At 38.1% G+C, this 20,895-nt stretch overlaps 1 protein-coding gene and 1 long non-coding RNA gene across 2 annotated transcripts; one reads left to right on the top strand and one right to left on the bottom strand.

The window, feature by feature from the left end:
- Positions 1-2,232: 2,232 nt before the first annotated feature.
- Positions 2,233-20,287, bottom strand: LOC133635540 (uncharacterized). The gene is made up of 3 exons (XR_009822075.1): positions 19,756-20,287; positions 8,138-8,280; positions 2,233-2,965 (listed from the first exon to the last, which is right to left on the bottom strand). It is a non-coding gene; the product is annotated as an uncharacterized LOC133635540 (long non-coding RNA).
- Positions 2,563-20,750, top strand: LOC133635539 (protein QNR-71-like). The gene is made up of 12 exons (XM_062028743.1): positions 2,563-2,791; positions 3,793-3,948; positions 8,116-8,277; positions 8,351-8,521; positions 10,669-10,830; positions 10,902-11,216; positions 12,391-12,444; positions 13,149-13,334; positions 19,594-19,699; positions 19,768-19,988; positions 20,051-20,141; positions 20,208-20,750. Exons 1-12 carry the CDS (start codon positions 2,722-2,724, stop codon positions 20,359-20,361), a joined length of 1,848 nt encoding a protein of 615 aa, XP_061884727.1. The 5' UTR covers positions 2,563-2,721; the 3' UTR covers positions 20,362-20,750.
- Positions 20,751-20,895: the final 145 nt, after the last annotated feature.

Here is a 20,895-nt window from a genome sequence, read left to right as displayed (position 1 = left end):
AGAGCACGTCTACTAGAAGTTTGGGACCATGGTTACTACTTTTTGACACAGCGCTAGTATGCCTCACCAATAATCACTCAACTCAACAAACAAGTGAGGCCTTGGGATTTCCGCGTTTACCTAACTGTGGACAACCACATATACGGCCAATAAAACGTATATTTGCTGCTAAATGTAGAATATCAGGGAAATTGACATACAATTAAGTGAAAAGTTGTCATTGTGAGGAGAAGGAACATTTGTTTGGGAAAATAATGTGACAGCTAGCACTCATTCATCCTCATCCCGAACTAACGATGGCAACTTGAAACAGCGACTAAACTAGGAAGCTAAAACTAGCAAGAACAATCCATACACCCAAAACACTTCTCATCTGTTGTGTTGTTGTGAACAACATCATGGATGTAACATCAATGTACAAACAATCATACACACACACAACACATCTCATCTGTTGTGTTGTTGTGAACGACATTATGGATGTAACATCAATGTACAAACAATCATACACACACAACACAACTCCTCTGTTGTGTTGTTGTGAACGACATCATCGATGTAACATCAACGTACAAACAGTGGTGGGAACTTGAGAGGCTTTTTCTATTTTTTTAACAGCCTCTCAAATCGTCTCCACACGTCAAGCTCAGAACAGCATCACACTTCCGCACCTTCACAATAACAGCGCAGAGGGCCACATCCGGTCTTAGCTAAAACTTTTATTGATACAATTACACAATGATTATGCTTTGACCTAAAAAACGGGTTTAAAATTGTCCAAAGATGTTTTGCGCCAACAAGTGTGAGGATTTTTGCATTGAATTAACAAACATTGACATTACATTCGATGTAGAAAGCACTCACTATGGTGGTTGAATAGGTGTAAAAGGTAAAAAAACAGAATTGAAAAAAACAAAGTCATAAATGTTATTTTATTGTTTTTTATATTGCTATATATTATCTGCTATTACAGATGTCCGATAATATCGGACTGTCCATATTATCGGCAGATAAATGCTTTAAAATGTGATATCGGAAATGATCGGTATCGGTTTCAAAAAGTAAAATTTATGACTTTTTAAAACGCGGCTGTACGGAGTGGTACACGGACGTAGGGAGAAGTACAGAGCGCCAATAAACCTTAAAGGCACTGCCTTTGCGTGCCGGCCCAATCACATAATATCTACGGCTTTTCACACAAACAAGTGAATGCAATGCATACTTGGTCAACAGCCATACAGGTCACACTGAGGGTAGCCGTATAAACAACTTTAACACTGTTACAAATATGCGCCACACTGTGAACCCACACCAAACAAGAATGACAAACACATTTCGGGAGAACACAACATAAACACAACAGAACAAATACCCAGAACCCCTTGCAGCACTAACTCTTCTGGGATGCTACAATATACACCCCACCCCGCCCACCTCAACCTCCTCATGCTCTCTCATGTCCCAAATTCCAAGCTGCTGTTTTGAGGCATGTTAAAAAAAATAATGCACTTTGTGACTTCAATAATAAATATGGCAGTGCCATGTTGGCATTTTTTTCCATAACTTAGGCTGATTTATTTTGGAGAACCTTGTTACATTGTTCAATGCATCCAGCGGGGCATCACAATAAAATTAGGCATAATAATGTGTTAATTCCACGACTGTATATATTGGTATCGGTTGATATCGGAATCGGTAATTAAGAGTTGGACAATATCGGAATATCGGCAAAAAAGCCATTATCGGACATCTATAATTGCGATTATTATTATCCTATTTGTTGTGGTTTATCAGTTAATAATTTAAATCCAGGTTTTTATAACTATATTTAAAGTTGAGTTTTGGCGGTACAATAAATACTCATGTTGTCAAATTAGTGAATAATCATGTAATTAATCGTGATTACACTATCAATCAAAATAATGGTGGTTATTATTTTTGCCATAATGGTCCAGCCCTAAGACCTCGTGAAAAGTCTGCATGCTGATAATCACAAGTTGCATGACGCTGCAATACAACTACTTTTCCACGCTGCTACATTGCACACTTTCCTTCTGCTTTTGGGCCACTGTGGTGCAACCTACACACAAACACACACACACACATACACGAGTGGGTCACTGTGGGCAAAGTCACGGTCATGTGGTCACCGTCACACACGGACATTTAAGGTCACACTCTGACTAATGGAATAAATGAAATAACATTTGTATTAATTGGGTCACATGATGTTCTGGGAAGTGATTGGTATCACCAAATTTAATTGACCATGTTTCTGAGAAGAAAAGACACATCGAGAGTAAACAAATAACGGCTTTTCATCTCAATGATACAGCTGTACCCCCACTGTTGATTACATTTATTTCAATATATATGACTGTTGCGTTTCTTCAACTGTTGCTGAAGTTTTAAACATTCAACTGTCCATTTCAATACTGTAATCATTCACCAGCATATTGATTAAGCATCTTTACATGTACGGTGCAAGTGAAGAGGAGACAAGAGGAAGAGGATGCACCTCAGTCCTCATGACTTCCTTGTGCGCACTAATGAGGGATGAGATGCGTCTGGTTAAGCAACATCACATGTCAGTGTGCTCACCAGCAGCAGATTCAATTAGCGCTCACAAACACACAATCAGAGCAGAGCGGAGGAGAACATCTTCCTGAGCTGACATCCACTGAAGAAGCACATCGCTTTTATTATTTCCAACCTTCCGAGATGGGACTTTTCCAAGGTGTTTTCCTGCTCGCTTGCATCGGTTTGACTCATCAAGCGGAGGCACGCAAAAGTAAGATGTTCATCTTTATTCTGGGATTGTGTCTACTGCACTTAAACACAATGTATATAACAATACCATATGCATTATGTTATTAGTCGTTGAAATGTTTGATGGTTTGCTCACTGTGACGTCTCATGAGCCGATTCCCCGCTGAAGACCTCTCACTCGATGACCTTTCACCTCCTAAAACATGAAACATATTGCGTGTCATGTCAAGCAACACGAAAATAGCATAAATATCACAAGAAGATATTCAGGTAAGTGGTGACCATAGTGGCCAAAAAGATGTCGCTGATAATATCAGCATTTTTTAATTTTGCCTGCAATAAAAGTAACAGATGGAATTTGCCGTTTGTGTCATCCTTCCAGTTTCATTATTTTATTACATTTTAATGCAGAAAATTCATATTATAACCAACATCTGGAGGGGATTTCCTGGTATGATATTATAGAAAAAAAGAGACTTATTTAAAAAAATGTTTTCCCAATTTGGAAGTAATATTGGATGATGTCACAGGGGTGTCAAACTCATTATGATTGCGGAACACATTGCAATTACGAGTGATCGCTTTTAACTGCGAATTGAAATGCATAATTGCCTCATTATATAATCATACAATTGCAGATGCATTTGATTTTTTTAACAGATTGATTGATAACTGGCTTTGAAATCATGAGCTGAGATGACAAGCAGATATTTAAGCATTTCATTTTGATAACAAAAAATACATTTTGGAATATATTGTTGCATAATGTTGAAGTTTAGAAGATATCATTTTTTTTCTCTGCCATAATTGGTGAATAAAGATGAGGTGCTTTATCTATGCACATTATTTCCAGGCCACATAGAATGACATGGCCTGGCCTCCAGTTTGACACATTTTGTGTGTTTGTCGTTGCTCTACAGTACTACACAAACAAACTTCCAACAATCCCCGATAACGTGTGGCATTATTGTGAGTTTTATTGTTTTGTCAGTCACTGCATATAACTTCTGTTTCTTTCTCCAGCGTATGCAGACATGTTCCCCCACAAGCACTTAATACCAGGAAAGATTCCTTACCCCATCCCGCCCATCCCTGGCTGGGGTCCTGACACCCACCCGTGGGACGCCTACATCTACCCGCCAATGAAACCAAAGAACAACGAGCTCATGAACAGACGAGGTCAGTGTTCCACCTGGTTTTAGCCCAAAGGTGTCCAAAGTGCGGCCCGCAGATAATGTTTTAACGGCACGCTGCACATTCTAAAAATACTATTTCAAAAAAGTGGAATAAAAGAACATCACAAAATTTGAAATTTATCGAGAAAAAGTTGCAATGTTGACTCTAATAACGCAAAGCTGCCACGCAGGCTGTTTTTTTTCTTTAAAACTGTCATTGCTCAAAAAAGAATAATGAATCAAAATCAAAGTTCGATCCATCCATCCATTTTCTTCCGCTTATCCGAGGTCAGGTCGTGTTGCGTCGCGGTCAATGTTGTTATGAATTATTAACCTATTGATGACTATAATAGCGTGACTTCCAAATATTACACTTTGGAATATTTTTTGGGGTGAAATTTGCATATTTTGTGTGTTTGCCATAAAAAAAAAGTTTTCTATGAAAAAAAGGGCATTAAACCAACAAAAAAACCTTCCAAAAATAATCTTCAGAGAGATCTGAAGTTGATCTACATTCAAGCATTGATTGATCAAGCATTGAAAGTAAAAAAGAATATATGACTAAGAGGGTTTCCCCGAGACTGCCAAGATACCTGCGGCGGTGGGGGTGTGGTTATGGGCGTGGTCACAATGACGTAATCAAATAATTTGCCTGTAATGATATGATTTTCTTCAAAAATGTTTTTTACAATTCACTCTCCTTAGTTTTACCCTGCTTCTAAATAAATGTGTGTTTTAACTCTTGTGCAGCACTTTGTGAAACTTTTATTGTTTTCTAAAATGTGCTATAAATAAAGTCCATTAGATTGGATAAAAAGGTTAAAAAATGTACACATACATTTAAAAACAGATCTCTTATTATTAATTAGTATTAAGATCGTTTTGCCATATTTTCAATTACTTATTCTACAATGTACTTTGAGGATTTTTCAAGTCTCAGTCTAGAGATTTTTTCAATTAAAAACTACTAGCAACAAATCTAATCTTCTTCTGGTGTTATTATAGAATGTAGTCGTGTTTAGAGACTCTACTTCTGTCCCTCCATGTCCCTGACTAAAGAGGCTGCAGCGAGCATAACGTCACACTTGCTTGGCGCTGCTGCTCCAGTTGGACTTCCTCTTGTCACTGTCCTCTTAATATTTGCATATTTTGTAGATGGCTGTCGTTGGGTATATCTGGTTACGTCCACATCACAGACATGCTGACAACGCTCCAGACAACGGCATGTGTTTTGTTTACATCCGGTTTCCGTAGCGCGGTTTTCTGTGATCAAAGTCTTTTTTCCGTGGTCAAGTTTTCAATACATCACTTGTCAATAGTGCACAAATAATAGGGTATTTATATCAATTCGTACTGTAACGACCTGCTGGTGTTAAGGTTTTATGTTTGTGGTTTGATGTCAGTCAACAAACATCACAAACATAAAACATTAACACCATGTTTACAAACACACCGTCCGAGCCTGAAAGGTGATTGGTGGAGAATGAGGAAGTGTTGTTGTGTGTGCGGCAGGGAAGCGCGGACAGTGACTTACGGAGACAAAAGTGTGTACACGAGAGGTATAACCTTTTGGAATTGTGCCGTTTGTTATAATAAGATTGGTAATAAAAGTAAAAAAATAGCGTTGGACGTTGTGTGATTTCTTCTGGGGGCTACAATAAATTGTATTAATGTAATTTGATTTCAAGTTAAAACATTTTTTTTTTTTTTTTTTTTAAAGTGTGGTAATAAAAAAAAATGCTGTGGCGGTCCGCCACATTCAATTACATAAAGGGGAAACTCTCACTTATTTTTGACACACTCCACCCTGTTGGATCCCTTAAAATTGTTGTGGGATTTCCTTCCTAAACTGTCATTTCTCAAAAATGAATAATGAATTAAAATCAATGTCATGAATTGTTGACCTATTTGAGGCTTCAATTATTGTACATAAAATATTCTGTTACGGTGGGGTTGCGCTTACTGCGAGGTAGGGATGATGTTTGATAAGAAATTATCGAGTTCGAGCCTATTATCGAATCCTCTTATCGAACCGATTCCTTATCGATTCTCTTATGGAGTCCAGATAGGTTGTTGTATATGGAAAAAAACACACAATATTTGGTTTATAAAAAAGCTCACTTTTATTATATAAGAACATTTTTTTATCTAATAAATAAATAAATATTGACTGTTACCCCCCTAAAAAAATAAAATAAAATAAATAAATATTGACTGTTGTTACCCAAAGTATATTAAGAGGGATTTTTCAGAAAAACAAATATATACAGTAACACAAAAACAACCTGTCTCTGTGATCACTATAGGTGTATAAATAATAATATAGTGTTAAATAAAATCAGTCCCTTGGGCACAAAACTGAAAATAATACAGCTCTCCAAAAAGTGCAATTCTGCTGCTATTTGACATAACTGTTTGTTATGATGCTTTGACATTTTTGCACTTTATTTCTTTTTTGAAAGAAAATTCTATGAAGAGAAAAGTTGTTTGCAAATGTGGTTACAATGCTAAAAAATGAAAGGTTAAAGCTAAAAAAAGAAATACACTTTATTGAGTCAAAAATGATTCCCGGGCGCGGCACCGCTGCTGCCCACTGCTCCCCACTGCTCCCCTCACTTCCCAGGGCGTGATCAAGGGGATGGGTCAAATGCAGAGGAAAATTTTCACCACACCTAGTGTGTGTGTGACAATCATTGGTACTTTAACTTAACTTTAACATTATTTCTTTATAGGGGGAAAGATGTTATGAGCTAGGGAATATAACAACTACACTACCCATCATGCAACGGGAGTGACGAGCATGCGCGGTAGCCCCGAAAAGTGTTGTTGCATGTCGTCACCCGGCAGCTAAGAATGAGGTTATGAGCACTCTGTGAAAGTAAACGTCAAGAACTAAGCCAACACGCCTCGTCTACATTATTTATAATTAGACAGACAACACATATACAGTGTGATTTTGTTTTGTTTACAAGGAAAGAAAAACAAAAGTTAAAAAAGGGAGATCATGTCATATATATTGTATTTATACGTATGTGCTGCGGTTGCTTTAAGAACGTTGCGACAGCTGCCGTAAAGGAGGTGCGTTGCTAGCCTGGTTGCTATGTTTCCGGTTGGTAGTAAAAGTGTTCGTCATGTGTTTTACCCTGCTCAAATCTCTCAGTAAAGTTATTCATTGGATTATACCTTTTGTTTTGAACTTTATTACACCTTGGAGCGCTTTTTCCGTTCCATTTTTTTCCTGCTTTCGCTATCTGCGCCTAATAACTGAGCTACGTGACGTCATTTCTTGTGATGTCACACGGAGCATTTCTGGTCGGGACGATATTCGTTCCCAGGGATTCGAATAAAGAACCAACTCTTTTTCTTTACTATAGTGGTCTCGATAACGGGTAACGGTTCTCAAAAAGGGATTCGAGTCCGAGGACTCTGTTCTTTTCTTATCGAACAACCGGGAAAATCGGTTTCGAGTATCATCCCTACTGCGAGGTTTGTTCTCCCAGGATGCAAACGGACGACTCCGGACAGGACTTGCAGGTAGGAACCTGATTTAACCTTAAACTAACACTCAAAGAAAAAACAAAAACAAACCGACGGAACAAGGTGCCGATCGCACCTGAAGCTAAGGCTACTACTTAGCACAGACTAGAGATCACTAGCAGGGGCTATGAGACAAGCAAAACTTACGTAACAGTAATGTGACGCAAACAAAGAAGCCAGACCGACTGACTGGCAAAGGCAGGTTTAAATAATATCTCTGATTACAAAACATGTGCGCGTCCCGAACACAAGAGGCAGGTGAAACTAATACGTAGCCATGGTAACAAACTCAGAGGTGCATAAACAGGAACTAAAGGAGTCCAAAACTAACAGAAAACACAAGTGACTCGAAAAACTTAAACAGACTATGATCCGGGCAGCGGATCATAACATATTCCACTTTTTGGGAGGTAAAATGTTGTATGTTTTGTGTTTTTGCAATAAAAAAACTGGATTTTCTTTAACAAAAAGAGCATAAAACTTGAAAAAGAAAATGTATTTTATATCGAACAGATAAAAGTTGTAAGTTGATCTGAAGATCAAAAAATGCTTTAATGGTTGAGTGTGCGGCCCTCAGTGGCAGCAGTTTGATTGAGCCCCAAGTGAGGTGTTGAAGTGCTGCGTGTCCCTGCAGGCAAGCCTACAGTCAAACTCACCAGCGACAGTCCCGCTTTGAGCGGCTCCATCATCTCCTTCACGGCCAAGCTCAAGTACGCCCCGTGCCAGAAGGAGGACGCCTCGGGGAACCTAGTATGGGATGACCGCTGCGACGACGCCATGGAGCTGGAGGCCTCAGGTACTGCCACAAAAAAGATATTGTGATCAAACCACCACCAGCAAGCGCACGCTTCACTTCCTTCTCTTGGCAGCAAACGGACAAGTGCGCCCTGGCTTCATGTACAACTGGACGACTTGGATGGATCACTTTGGATTTGGGAAATGCACGAACCCGGCCAAATGCAACACGTTCCCCGATGGCAAGCCTTTACCAAAAGGCGACTGGAGGGACAAGAACTACGTCTACGTGTGGCACACCATGGGTGAGACTCCCAGGCACACACACACTAAAAAGTCGAGGGCGGACTCTTTTTTTGGCTGACGGTTTGATTCACAATCCATTCTACACCACTCTTGTATTGTATTATTTGCTATATACGTGATAATAAAAGCTTTACAAAACAGATCCCAAGTGACAAAAGCTCCTCTCGGCTGCTGAGGTGTGACTGATATGCACAGTGTTGGCCGGAAAAACCTCCTTTTAAAAGTACATTATAAAAATGTTCATTACAAAATTGTCATCAATCTAAAAAAAGACAATAGAGCAACCCAATCCCCGCTTTACAATACTGAGGATAGACATTTACAAAGCAATTGAGAAGACATACAAATACAATACTAAAAAATATATAAATAGTTGTTTTTAATTAATTGTATTTTTAATAAAACAAATTCTTTACAAAAAGTAGCAAAGAAAGACTTTTTTTTCCGATCGATTTTTGAAAACTATACATTGACTTAAAATGGGAATAAATAAAAATGTCGATTTAGATGTAAATTAATTTTTTGAGCACCCCTGCAAAAACGATTATTTTCAACGAACCACCACGGTCTGGAATTAGAGCAGCAGCTGTGGCTGTAGGCAACCTCTTAATGTAGTTGTCATCACCTCCACAAGATGGCGCTACTTGGATGTTGGTGTGAAACTGTTAGACTTGTGATATTGTTTACAATCAACTCATCACCTGTAATAATGCTGGCTCAGCAGTTTGCTCCTATTATTACAACATTGCTGCACAATATACAATTGTAGCTTGGTTTTGGGTGACACACCGGTTTTATATTTAATACTAGTATATTTTAGAAAGCGATATTTATTTGGGACAGTACCGCTAAACTTGCAATTAGAGATGTCCGATAATATTGGACTGCCGATATTACCGGCCGATAAATGCTTTAAAATGTAATATCGGAAATTATCGGTTTCGGTTTCAAAAAGTAAAATTTATGACTTTTTAAAACGCCGCTGTACGGAGTGGTACACGGACGTAGCGAGAAGTACAGAGCAGTTGCGTCTCCCAGTCATACTTGCCAACCCTCCCGATTTTCCCGGGAAACTCCCGAATTTCACTGCCCCTCCCGAAAATCTCCCAGGGCAACCATTCTCCCGATTTCCACCCAGGCAACAATATTGGGGGCGTGCCTTAAAGGCACTGCTTTTGCGTGTCGGCCCAATCACATAATATCTACGGCTTTTCACACACACAAGTGAATGCAAGGCATTCTTGGTCAACAGCCATACAGGTCACATTGAGGGTGGCCGTGTAAGCAAGTTTAACACTGTTACAAATATGCGCCAAACAAGAATGACAAACACATTTCAGGAGAACATCCGCACCGTAACACAACATAAACACAACAGAACAAATACCCAGAACACCTTGCAGCACTAACTCTTCCGGAACGCTACAATATACACCCCCGCTACCCCCTACCCTCCCACCTCAACCCCGCCCACCTAAACCTCCTCATGCTCTCTCAGGGAGAGTATGTCCCAAATTCTATGCTAAAAAAAATAATGCACTTTGTGACTTCAATAATAAATATGGCAGTGCCATGTTGGCATGTTTTTCCATAACTTGAGTTGATTTATTTTGGAAAACCTTGTTACATTGCTTAATGCATCCAGCGGGGCATCACAACAAAATTAGGCATAATAATGTATTAAATCCCACGACTGTATATATCGGTATCGGTTGATATCGGAATCGGTAATTAAGAGTTGGACAATATCGGAATATCGGCAAAAAAGCCATTATCGGACATCTCTACTTGCAATAGAATGAAATTAGCAAATAGAGTTGACTTTTTTCACAAAGAAAGGACAACGAAAGGTGCAACTCTGGTCAGTGATCCAAATTGTAAACAAAAAAAGAAGAACATTTACATTATTTGACGCTATAAGGTAAACATGAGCCCACGCTTCCATTTTCTTCATTGCCTTAAGATGGATGATGAAACCAATGTTTGAGGCCTTCATTTAATGCGCGCAGTCCTCGAAAAACACAGTCTGGTGCGTGGCACTTAAATGTCTTAATGCGACACACACAATACGGTTCGTAAGGCATCCATGCTTCAGTATCCTTTGATATCATCACTCCTGCTACTTTTGCTTCTTGTCCTGCTCCAGGTCAATACTTTCAGACAAACGACAACTCGTTCTCCACCCTGACCCTCAACACCTCCGTCATCCCAGTGGGAGCAGAGGTGATGGAGGTCCTGGTCTACCGTAAACAGGAAGACAGGAAGTACAGCCCCCTGAGTAACGACAACGTGGTTTTCTACGTGACAGGTGGAGACCAGCCTCCTTGGGCCGTAGCGTCTTGAAGAAGCTAACGCGTAGATGGTGTTTGATTCTACCAGATACGATCCCGCTGGCGGTGGACATCTCCCAGAAGGCCGCGGTCCATCAGCCGGACAACGTGTTCTTCCGCGACGAGGACCTGCTCTTCCAGGTGCATCTCCACGACCCCAGCGGATATCTCCGAAAGGCGGCGGCCATTGACTACGTCTGGGACTTCAGAGACGGCAACCAGCTGGTGACCCACCGCCCCATGACCACACACGCCTACGCCGCCGTGGGCAACGTGACCGTCAAGCTGGTGGTGGAGGCGGCGTTTCCTTTGGAGTGTCCACCAGCTACGGCCAACTACGCCTCCACGCCACCGCCCTCTACTGGTAAACTACTACAAGCACAACTTTGAAATTAATAATTCCTCATCATTTAACTTTGTCTTGATTGAGAATACTTTGTGTCTTTGTTTGGAAATGCATATTACAGCAAAAGAGTAGTATTTTTTAATTGTAAAATAATTTGTAAAAATTACAAATATCACTTGTTTACTTATTGGTAGTGTCAATTTTAGTTTAATTACAGAGGAAGAACATGTATATCTAAAAAGGAACAATGTAAAATAGTTATATTCATATTTTACTAATGATTTTATTATATCAATTGTAGTTATTTATACCGTATATCAACATGATCTAATGACAATTTAGCAGTCAAATAAAAGAAATAAGTTAACACAATAGTTTAAATTACCATAAAGTAGAAATCATTCATTATCAATCAAATATTTTTATAGCTAGAGCATAAAAAAGTGGCTTCTAAATTTGTTTTCCAACATTATGAGAGCCCCCTAGACCAGTAGTCCCCAACCACCGGGCCGTGGCCCGGTACCGGTCCGTGGATTGATTGGTACTGGCACAAGAAATAAAAAAATAAAAAAATAAAAAATGTTTTTATTAAATCAACATAAAAAACACAAGATACACTTACAATTAGTGCACCAGCCCAAAAAACTCATTCGCACAAAAGGGTTGTTTATTTCTATTATTAATATTTCTGGTTCCTACATTAGATATCAATATAGATCAATACAGTCAGCAGGGATACAGTCCGTAAGCACACATGATTTTATTTTTTTATGACAAAAACAATTATTTAAAAAAATACCAATACCATCATTGGTGTGGTCTCTAGTGGAGAATAATACTGTAGTATTGATATACTGTTTAGTTTATTTAGTCAATGTTATGCTTGAAAATGCTTCACAGAGGACCAAAAAATAGAAAATGCTTTTCAATATTTCAAAAAATTGGTGATGTGGTAAAGTTGCAATATTTGCATGTCTTTACGTCTAATTGGGAATTTAATTTGAAGATTTAGGTCCTCCAACTCTATTACTTAAGTGGATTGTCATCCTTGACGGACAATTGCAGTGGTAATGCTTGTGTTTCTGCTGTGTGTGTGTGTGTGTGTGTGTGTGTGTGTGTGTGTGTGTGTGTGTGTGTGTGTGTGTGTGTGTGTGTGTGTGTGTGTGTGTGTGTGTGTGTGTGTGTCTTTCAGAGGCTTCAACACTTCCACCTAATCCTGTTACTACGACGACAAAGACGACACAAGGTGAGTTTCTGCGTCTGAAGCCTTGATTCTATCCAGTTTGTCTCATCGTGACTAGGGATGTCCGATAATGGCTTTTTGCCGATATCCGATATTCCGATATTGTCCAACTCTTTAATTACCGATACCGATATCAACCGATACATGCAGTCGTGGAATTAACACATTATTATGCCTAATTTGGACAACCATGTATGGTGAAGATAAGGTACTTTTTAAAAATAATAATAAAATAAGATAACTAAATTAAAAACATTTTCTTGAATAAAAAAGAAAGTAAAACAATATAAAAACCGTTACATAGAAACTAGTAATTAATGAAAATGAGTAAAATTAACTGTTAAAGTTTAGTACTATTAGTGGACCAGCAGCATGCACAATCATGTGTGCTTACAGACTGTATCCCTTGCAGACTGTATTGATATATATTGATATATAATGTAGGAACCAGAATATTGATAACAGAAAGAAATGGGGGGAGGGAGGTTTTTTTGGTTGGTGCACTAATTGTAAGTGTATCTTGTGTTTTTTATGTTGATTTAATAAAAAATTTAAAAAAACAAAAAATTTAAAAAAAACGATACAGATAATAAAAAAAACGATACCGATAATTTCCGGTATTACATTTTAACGCATTTATCGGCCGATAATATCGGCAGGCCGATATTATCGGACACTAATCGTGACGCTTTCTGTTGCCGTCTCAGCAACGCCCAGCTCAGCTTCTGACGCCATGACAACAGGGATCCCCACCAACGAGTTCCTCCCGTCCAATGCGACCCCGGAGACCGACCCCTCCACCCCAGATTGGGTCCGCGGCAGGCGCGTGCCCCACGGCAAAGAGTGTTACGGCTACGTGTACGGGACGTTTGTGGGTAACATCAGCATCATCGGTAGGTGGAAGGAGCCTTTTTTAGTGTGTTTATGTGATCTGATGCTTTTGTTTTGGAGGGAAAAGGCAATCATTTGGAGGTTCAACAGTTGTATGGTACTGCCACCTACTGACCGTTGGGGCTTTTTTTTTTTTTTTTTTAAAAAGGCACACATTATAGAAAAAAAAAAGTAAAAGTAACAAGCTAGCTTTTTACTGATAATGTTAAACCCTTGTTTTTATTTATTTTGTTTTCTATCTTAATTATTAAAAGTATTATTATCCTCTCGATTACGTTAATAACTTACTGTGTTATTTATATTTTACGTTTACTTATATTTTATCATGCGTTTCATACTATTTTTCCGATGGCGTTTGTCCTTAAAATAGTGCTGTGTTTTCTTCCCTTTTCAGTTTTTTTCTGCAGCACTTTGTGTTTTCCACTTGCCTGTGTATAAAAAGTGTACGTATATAAAAGTTTGATTTAAAAGTGGTCAAAAAAACAAAAACAATTATACATTCACTTTCTACTGAGCTCCAATACCAGATACAAGCATTTACTAGGACCCAATTAATTTTTAAAGAGTGGAATTAATTTATTATTGTACCTGAAGATTGCAAAGTTGAGACCACGTTTTTGTTTATTAAAAATATATTTTGTCTAAATTTAAATTGTATTTTTCAAATCGGTATTATCTTCACTGGTGAATACACTGCTTTATGTTCCTGTTCTTGTTCTACTGTTTTTTCCTTCTACTTCCTCCTCCAGCTCTTATTTGCAGCCAGTACTGAACTGTCAAACAAAATGAACATTTGTGGAATTATTTTAGACAATTAGGCTATCCTGGTAGATTTTTTTTTTCCAAGTTTTGATACTTGAGGATTCATCCCTGAATCATAGTCTTTTTTTTTTTAATTGAATGCCATTTATCAATAGCAGCTTTTCACACCATTAGTATTAGCTTAGTTAGCATGTTTAGGTACGATAGCCAACTGTCTGTTGAAGATAAACCTTTCTTACTGTACTTTGCAAAAACTAGAACTTCACTGCAGAGATTTCCTTTATTTTAAAATTACACATTTCACCTATTCTAGGTTTGATTCTTCAAATCTGAATTATAATATTCACTTGTTAAAACACTGCATTATGTTGCTGTTCTTCTACTTCCTCCTCCAGCTCTTCTTCTTTTACTTTAAACACGTTCACTTAATGGCAGCCAATACTCAACTGTAGTACACAATAAACAAATGTAAAATTACATTTTCGGTAATTAAACTGTCCTGGTATTTTTTTTTTTTAAATGTTGATACTTGATAGCGTATTCATCCCTAAAAGGTATAATTTTTTTAGTTTAGTGTAGGAGTGTCAAACTCATTTTAAATAGTGGGCCACATGGAGAAAAATCTACTCCTAAGTGGGCCGCACTGGTAAAAACAGGACAGCTTCCAATTGTTTTCTTTGTTTCAAAATAGAACAAGTACATTCTGAAAATGTACAAAACATGTTTTGTTTTTTTACACTTACATGTTGCGTTCAATAGTATTCTATATTTATTTGTCGTTATTTATACTTTCTGAATAAATTATGTGATTAATGTTCATCAGTCAACTCATTGATGTTAACTTTCAATCTATCAAGATAAAAAAATATCAAAATCAAATTACAGGATGTTATTTATGTAGTTTGCTCATTTTCCTCGTCTGGTGCACTAACGTGGTTTATTTATCATCACCTACAAAGATACAAAGAATTGATATTGCGACATCTAGTGGACACATTTAGAACAGCAGTTTCTTTCATTCAAATATTTCGGCTCATTTTTATACTTACCAAACTCATCCCGTGGGCCGGATAAAACCTGTTCGCGTGCGGCCTGATCCCAACCTCGGGCCGTACATTTCACACCCCTGCTTTAAACCCTTTCACTTAATGGCAGCCACTACTCAACTGTAGTACAAAATAAACATATGTAAAATTACATTTTCGGCAATTACCGTATTTTTCGGAGTATAAATCGCTCCGGAGTATAAATGGCACTGGCCGAAAATGCATAATAAAGAAGAAAAAAAACATAAGTTGCACTGGAGTATAAGTCGCATTTTTGGGGGAAATTTATTTGATAAAACCCAACACCAAGAATAGACATTTGAAAGGCAATTTAAAATAAATAAAGAATAGTGAACAACAGGCTGAATAAGTGTACGTTATATGACGCATAAATAACCAACTGAGAACATGCCTGGTATGTTAACGTAACTTATTAAGGTAAGAGTCATTCAAATAACTATAACATATAGAACACGCTATACGTTTACAAAACAATCTGTCACTCTTAATCGCTAAATCCCATGAAATCTTATACGTCTAGTCCAGTGGTTCTTAACCTTGTTGGAAGTACCGAACCCCACCAGTTTCATATGCTCATTCACCGAACCCTTCTTTAGTGAAAAATAAAATGTTTTTTTTTTAAATTCAAGAAAAAGTTATGTTTTTTTACTGGTGCACAAAATGAACCAGTAAGAACAAAACCAACACAGTGCATGAACTCACAACAAATTACACACCTTACACCCATTCACATGAATTGATTAACGTGGACCCCGACTTAAACAAGTTGAAAAACTTATTTGGGTGTTACCATTTAGTGGTCAATTGTACGGAATATGTACTGTATTGTGAAGTGGCGTGCGGTGAGGTTAATGTCTGGTGAGGCACTGCATCATCACAGTCAGATTTACAAACATATGAACCCTAAATAGTATCTTATTCACCATGTGATTGGCAGCAGTTAACGGGTTATGTTTAAAAGCTCAAACCAGCATTCTTTACACAACTGTAGTAAACAAAAAAGCACATTTAATAAAAAAAACATTATGGTCTTACGTACTTTCTTGTTGGACAGCCTTTGCGTGTGTACCACGCCGTTTGAAAAGAACGGGTCTTCTGTCCCGAAGTCAAAAGCAAACCTTTTAGCTCCGGCGTTGGTATACCTTAAATTATTACCTCCTGCTTCAATTGAAAGTCCAGTTTAGAAAACTGTTTTATTTTACATATGTAATCCTCCATGTTTTTAATAAAAGTCCAGGCTAGAGGAAATAAACAATCGCTTGCAAACTTTTGTTTTTTGTTTTTTTTTCTTCTGCGGCCAAGGAATGATCTCTGGGATCACTACCGCCCTCTACCACCAGGAGGCCGGATTACTGCGAGCCTCAACCATTACGTCTTTTGCAGCAGTTTTATGAATGCTCAGCACAAGAAATACGTTACACACATAGTTTTTGACAAAATACACTGTACATTATATACCTCAGCTAACTAAACTATGCCATAGTTTAGTTAGCTGATATAATTCATATAGCAATACAGTCTCACTGCACAGCAGCTCAGCAGTTAGCCGAGTCATTGTGCACAATCCATGTTGAGGCACAAATCAGTGACGTGCCTCATCTGGCTGCTGATCACCGCACCGTCTCTTCTCAGTATTTGAACGGCAAATGTGAAAATAAAAATAAAAATAATCTAAAACTGGTGAAGTTAAATGGAAAATAACTTTAGTATAATCACTGGATACATATATAACAATTTAATTATTTTTTTCTTTTTACATTTTTTTTCTTTCCATGACGGCAGGTGAGGCCCCGCCTCCCCTGCCTCTAGTGACGGCACGCCACTGGTATTGTGTAAACCAGGGGTCACCAACCTTTTTGAAACCAAGAGCTACTTCTTGGGTACTGATTAATGCAAAGGGCTACCAGTTTGATACACACTTAAATAAATTGCCAGAAATAGCCAATTTGCTCAATTTATCTTTAACTCTATGTTATTATTAATAATTAATGATATTTACACTTAATTGAACGGTTTAAAAAAGGAGAAAACACGAAAAAAAATGACAATTAAATTTTGAAACATAGTTTGTCTTCAATTTCGACTCTTTAAAATTCAAAATTCAACCGAAAAAAAGAAGACAAACTAGCTAATTCGAATCTTTTTGAAAAAAAAATAAAAAAAATTTATGGAACATCATTAGTCATTTTTCCTGATTAAGATTAATTTTAGAATTTTGATGACATGTTTTAAATAGTTTAAAATCCAATCTGCACTTTGTTAGAATATATAACAAATTGGACCAAGCTATATTTCTAACAAAGACAAATCATTATTTCTTCTAGATTTTCCAGAACAAAAATTTTAAAAGAAATTCAAAAGACTTTAAAATAAGATTTAAATTTGATTCTACAGATTTTCTAAATTTGCCACAATATTTTTTTTTAATTTTAATCATAAGTTTGAAGAAATATTTCACAAATATTCTTCGTTGAAAAAACAGAAGCTAAAATGAAGAATTAAATTAAAATGTATTTATTATTCTTTACAATAAAAAAAATTAATTTACTTGAACATTTATTTAAATTGTCAGGAAAGAAGAGGAAGGAATTTAAAAGGTAAAAAGGTATGTGTTTAAAAATCCTAAAATCATTTTTAAGGTTGTATTTTTTCTCTAAAATTGTCTTTCTGAAAGTTATAAGAAGCAAAGTAAAAAAAAAAAGAATTTATTTAAACAAGTGAAGACCAAGTCTTTAAAATATTTTCTTGGATTTTCAAATTCTATTTGAGTTTTGTCTCTCTTAGAATTACAAATGTCGGGCAAAGCGAGACCAGCTTGCTAGTAAATAAATAAAATTAAAAAAATCGAGGCAGCTCACTGGTAAGTGCTGCTATTTGAGCTATTTTTAGAACAGGTCAGCGGGCTACTCATCTGGTCCTTACGGGCTACCTGGTGCCCGCGGGCACCGCGTTGGTGACCCCTGGTGTAAACTGTACTGTTTCATATAATGTATTCTCTTCCTTTGCAATCTGCTAGTGAAAGTTTCAATCAATCAATCAAAAAACCTGCAAATCAGATGGAAAATTAGAGGGAACATTGTTTGGTGGTATCCATAATACGCCGATAGGGAGAAGTATTTATTTACACGATAAGTCGGATGTGTCTTTACCTCCGTGGCGGAGGCTCCACCGAACCCCTGAGGCCGACTCACCGAACCTCTAGGGTTCGATCGAACCCAGGTTAAGAACCACTGGTCTAGTCTCTTACGTGAATGAGCTAACTAATATTATTTGATATTTTACGGTAATGTGTTAATAATTTCACACATAAGTCGCTCCTGAGATAAGTCGCACCCCAGGCCAAACTATAAAATAAACTGCGATTTATAGTCCGAAAAATACAACTGTCCTGGTATTTTTTTTTTCAAATTGTGATACTTGATAGCGTACTTATCCCTGAATGGTATTCTTTGTTTTTAGTTTACTTCAGGGGTGTCAAACTCATTTTAGCTCAGGGGCCGCATGGAGAACCATCTATTCCTACGTGGCCCGGACTGGTAAAATCATGGCATAATAACTTTAAAATACAACTACGGCAACTTCAGATTGTTTTCTTGGTTTTACTTTGGCCTAAAATACAACAAGCACATTCTGAAAAAAGGACATATCACATATGATCCTCTTGACAAAACAACTCAAGTTAGTTGAAAAATCTGCGGAAAAAAATGGTACAGTTTCAAAAACTCCATGAAGAACACAATTAATTTAGACTTAATCTCAGTGTATCTACAAAGCAATACAACTTTAAGTCACAGCCCATGTAGGATTGAACAAAAAACATAAGAAAGCATAAATAAAAACTCCTCTATGTATCAACTACCTCATTTGTCTTTCCACTGTTCACTTTCTTTGAATTTTCACAGAAGAAACTAATTTTCACAGAACCATATCAATGTGTCTCATGCAGCATTTTAAGTGGGGTTACCAATTGTTTATTTTACTCCTGTGTGTTTTACGTTGGGTCAGGGGGGAGGAGTCCCAGCCCCGCTACTGTGTACCTCTTGCTTGGTATACTTGCTCGCCCCGATATAAACAATTTGCTTGCCTAACAGAATTGCTATTGCGACATCCAGTGGACACATTTAGAAAAACAGTTTATTTAATTTAAAAATGCAGCTCAATTTTACACTGATTCATCTCGCGGGCCGGATTGAACCTGTTCGAGGGCCTGATCCGGCCCACGGGCCGCATGTTTGACATCACTGGTTTACTTCTATTTAATAATACGTTCTCACTAATAGCATTAGCTTTAGCCTAGTTAGCATGTTTACGTAAACTAGCAAACAGACGAAGATAAACTTCTACGATTATGAATTAAAAATACATTTAATTGTTAAGAATAGGCATTTTTCTGTCATTTTCACAAGTAAAACCTGACAATTATGTTCCACAGAGCCCAAGCAACAACTACAGAGCGAGGCCAACGGCCGTATTCTTGACGTGATAGCCGCCAGAGTAACCAAGACTGACGTCACTTTCCTGGTGAAATGCCTGGGCAGGTGAGTGGGACACACTAATTGAAGACCTCCACAATACTTGGAATAAAACATCTCACCTGGGCGGTCAGCATCCCCACGTCGGCGTGTACCATCGTGTCGGACGCCACGTGCACGTGGGTGCACAGCATCGTGTGCGACAAGGTGCCGCCGTCCGCCAAGTGCGAGGTGAACCTGAGGAGAAGCTTCCCTCTGCCGGGCACCTACTGCGTCAACATCACCCTGGAGGACTCCCGCAGCCTGACTCAGACCACCACGACCGTCACCGTCAATAAGTCCCAACTGGGCCCAGGTGAGGTGCACAAAATAGGGGCAAGAAAGTGTTGCAGGATGTTCATTAAGCTTCCTCCATAGAGTCCCAGACGCCCGACACTTCGATGGTGATCCTCACTACCAGCGCTGTCCTGCTCGCACTTTTTGCACTTATTGCATGTGTGGTGTACAGGTAAGGAACATCATTTCAAACCAAATCTATATATATATATATTTTACTTAATTGTCTCTCTTCTAGACGCTACAGGGTGTACCGCCCTGTGGCGAGCCCCCTGGCGGAGGACGCCCGCAGCCGTGGTGCGTTCGGCGGCGGAGTGATACGCCTGAGGGAGGCGCTCTTCCCCTCCACGGAGGAGCGGCATCACCTGCTGACTGAGCGGCGCCCCCTGTAGGTGGCCCTCTGTCATGGCACCCAATAACAGTCGTTGCCTATACATTTCATAGCAAAACAAGATTTATGTTCATATAAACTCTATATTTGTAACTTGTTGGCCGGACCAGGTTGTATCAATATTTTACAATCTCCTGGCTCATGAGTGGAATCATTTGGTTTGCATTAATCAGTAATGGACACTAAAGTTTTTGTCAAAAGCACAATTTTCTCAAGCAAGCTTTTTTGAGGTGCCAAGTATACTTAATTTCAGTTTTACAGTATGAAACTGGAGCAGAATTTAATAACAAACATGTAACATAACAGCTTTTTTAAAAGACAGATTAACCTGATTAAAGGAGCATTTTTACCTCAAAGTATTAAGTTTCAGCTTTGAAGGCGCATTAAAACAATATCACATGACCGTAAATATTACATGTTATATTGCTACTGTGGTACATTTTGTCTACTTTATACCTTTTGTTTTTCGCCCTCTTTGTGCCTTTGTGTGCACGATGCTTTCCATCCTTTGTAACAGCTACTGTGTGGAACAATT

Source organism: Entelurus aequoreus, linkage group LG20 (genome assembly GCF_033978785.1).
Source record: "Entelurus aequoreus isolate RoL-2023_Sb linkage group LG20, RoL_Eaeq_v1.1, whole genome shotgun sequence".
NCBI classification, from domain to species: domain Eukaryota; kingdom Metazoa; phylum Chordata; class Actinopteri; order Syngnathiformes; family Syngnathidae; genus Entelurus; species Entelurus aequoreus.
The sequence above is the reverse complement of the archived record's forward strand: the minus strand, read 5'-3'. Positions and strand labels throughout refer to the sequence as shown.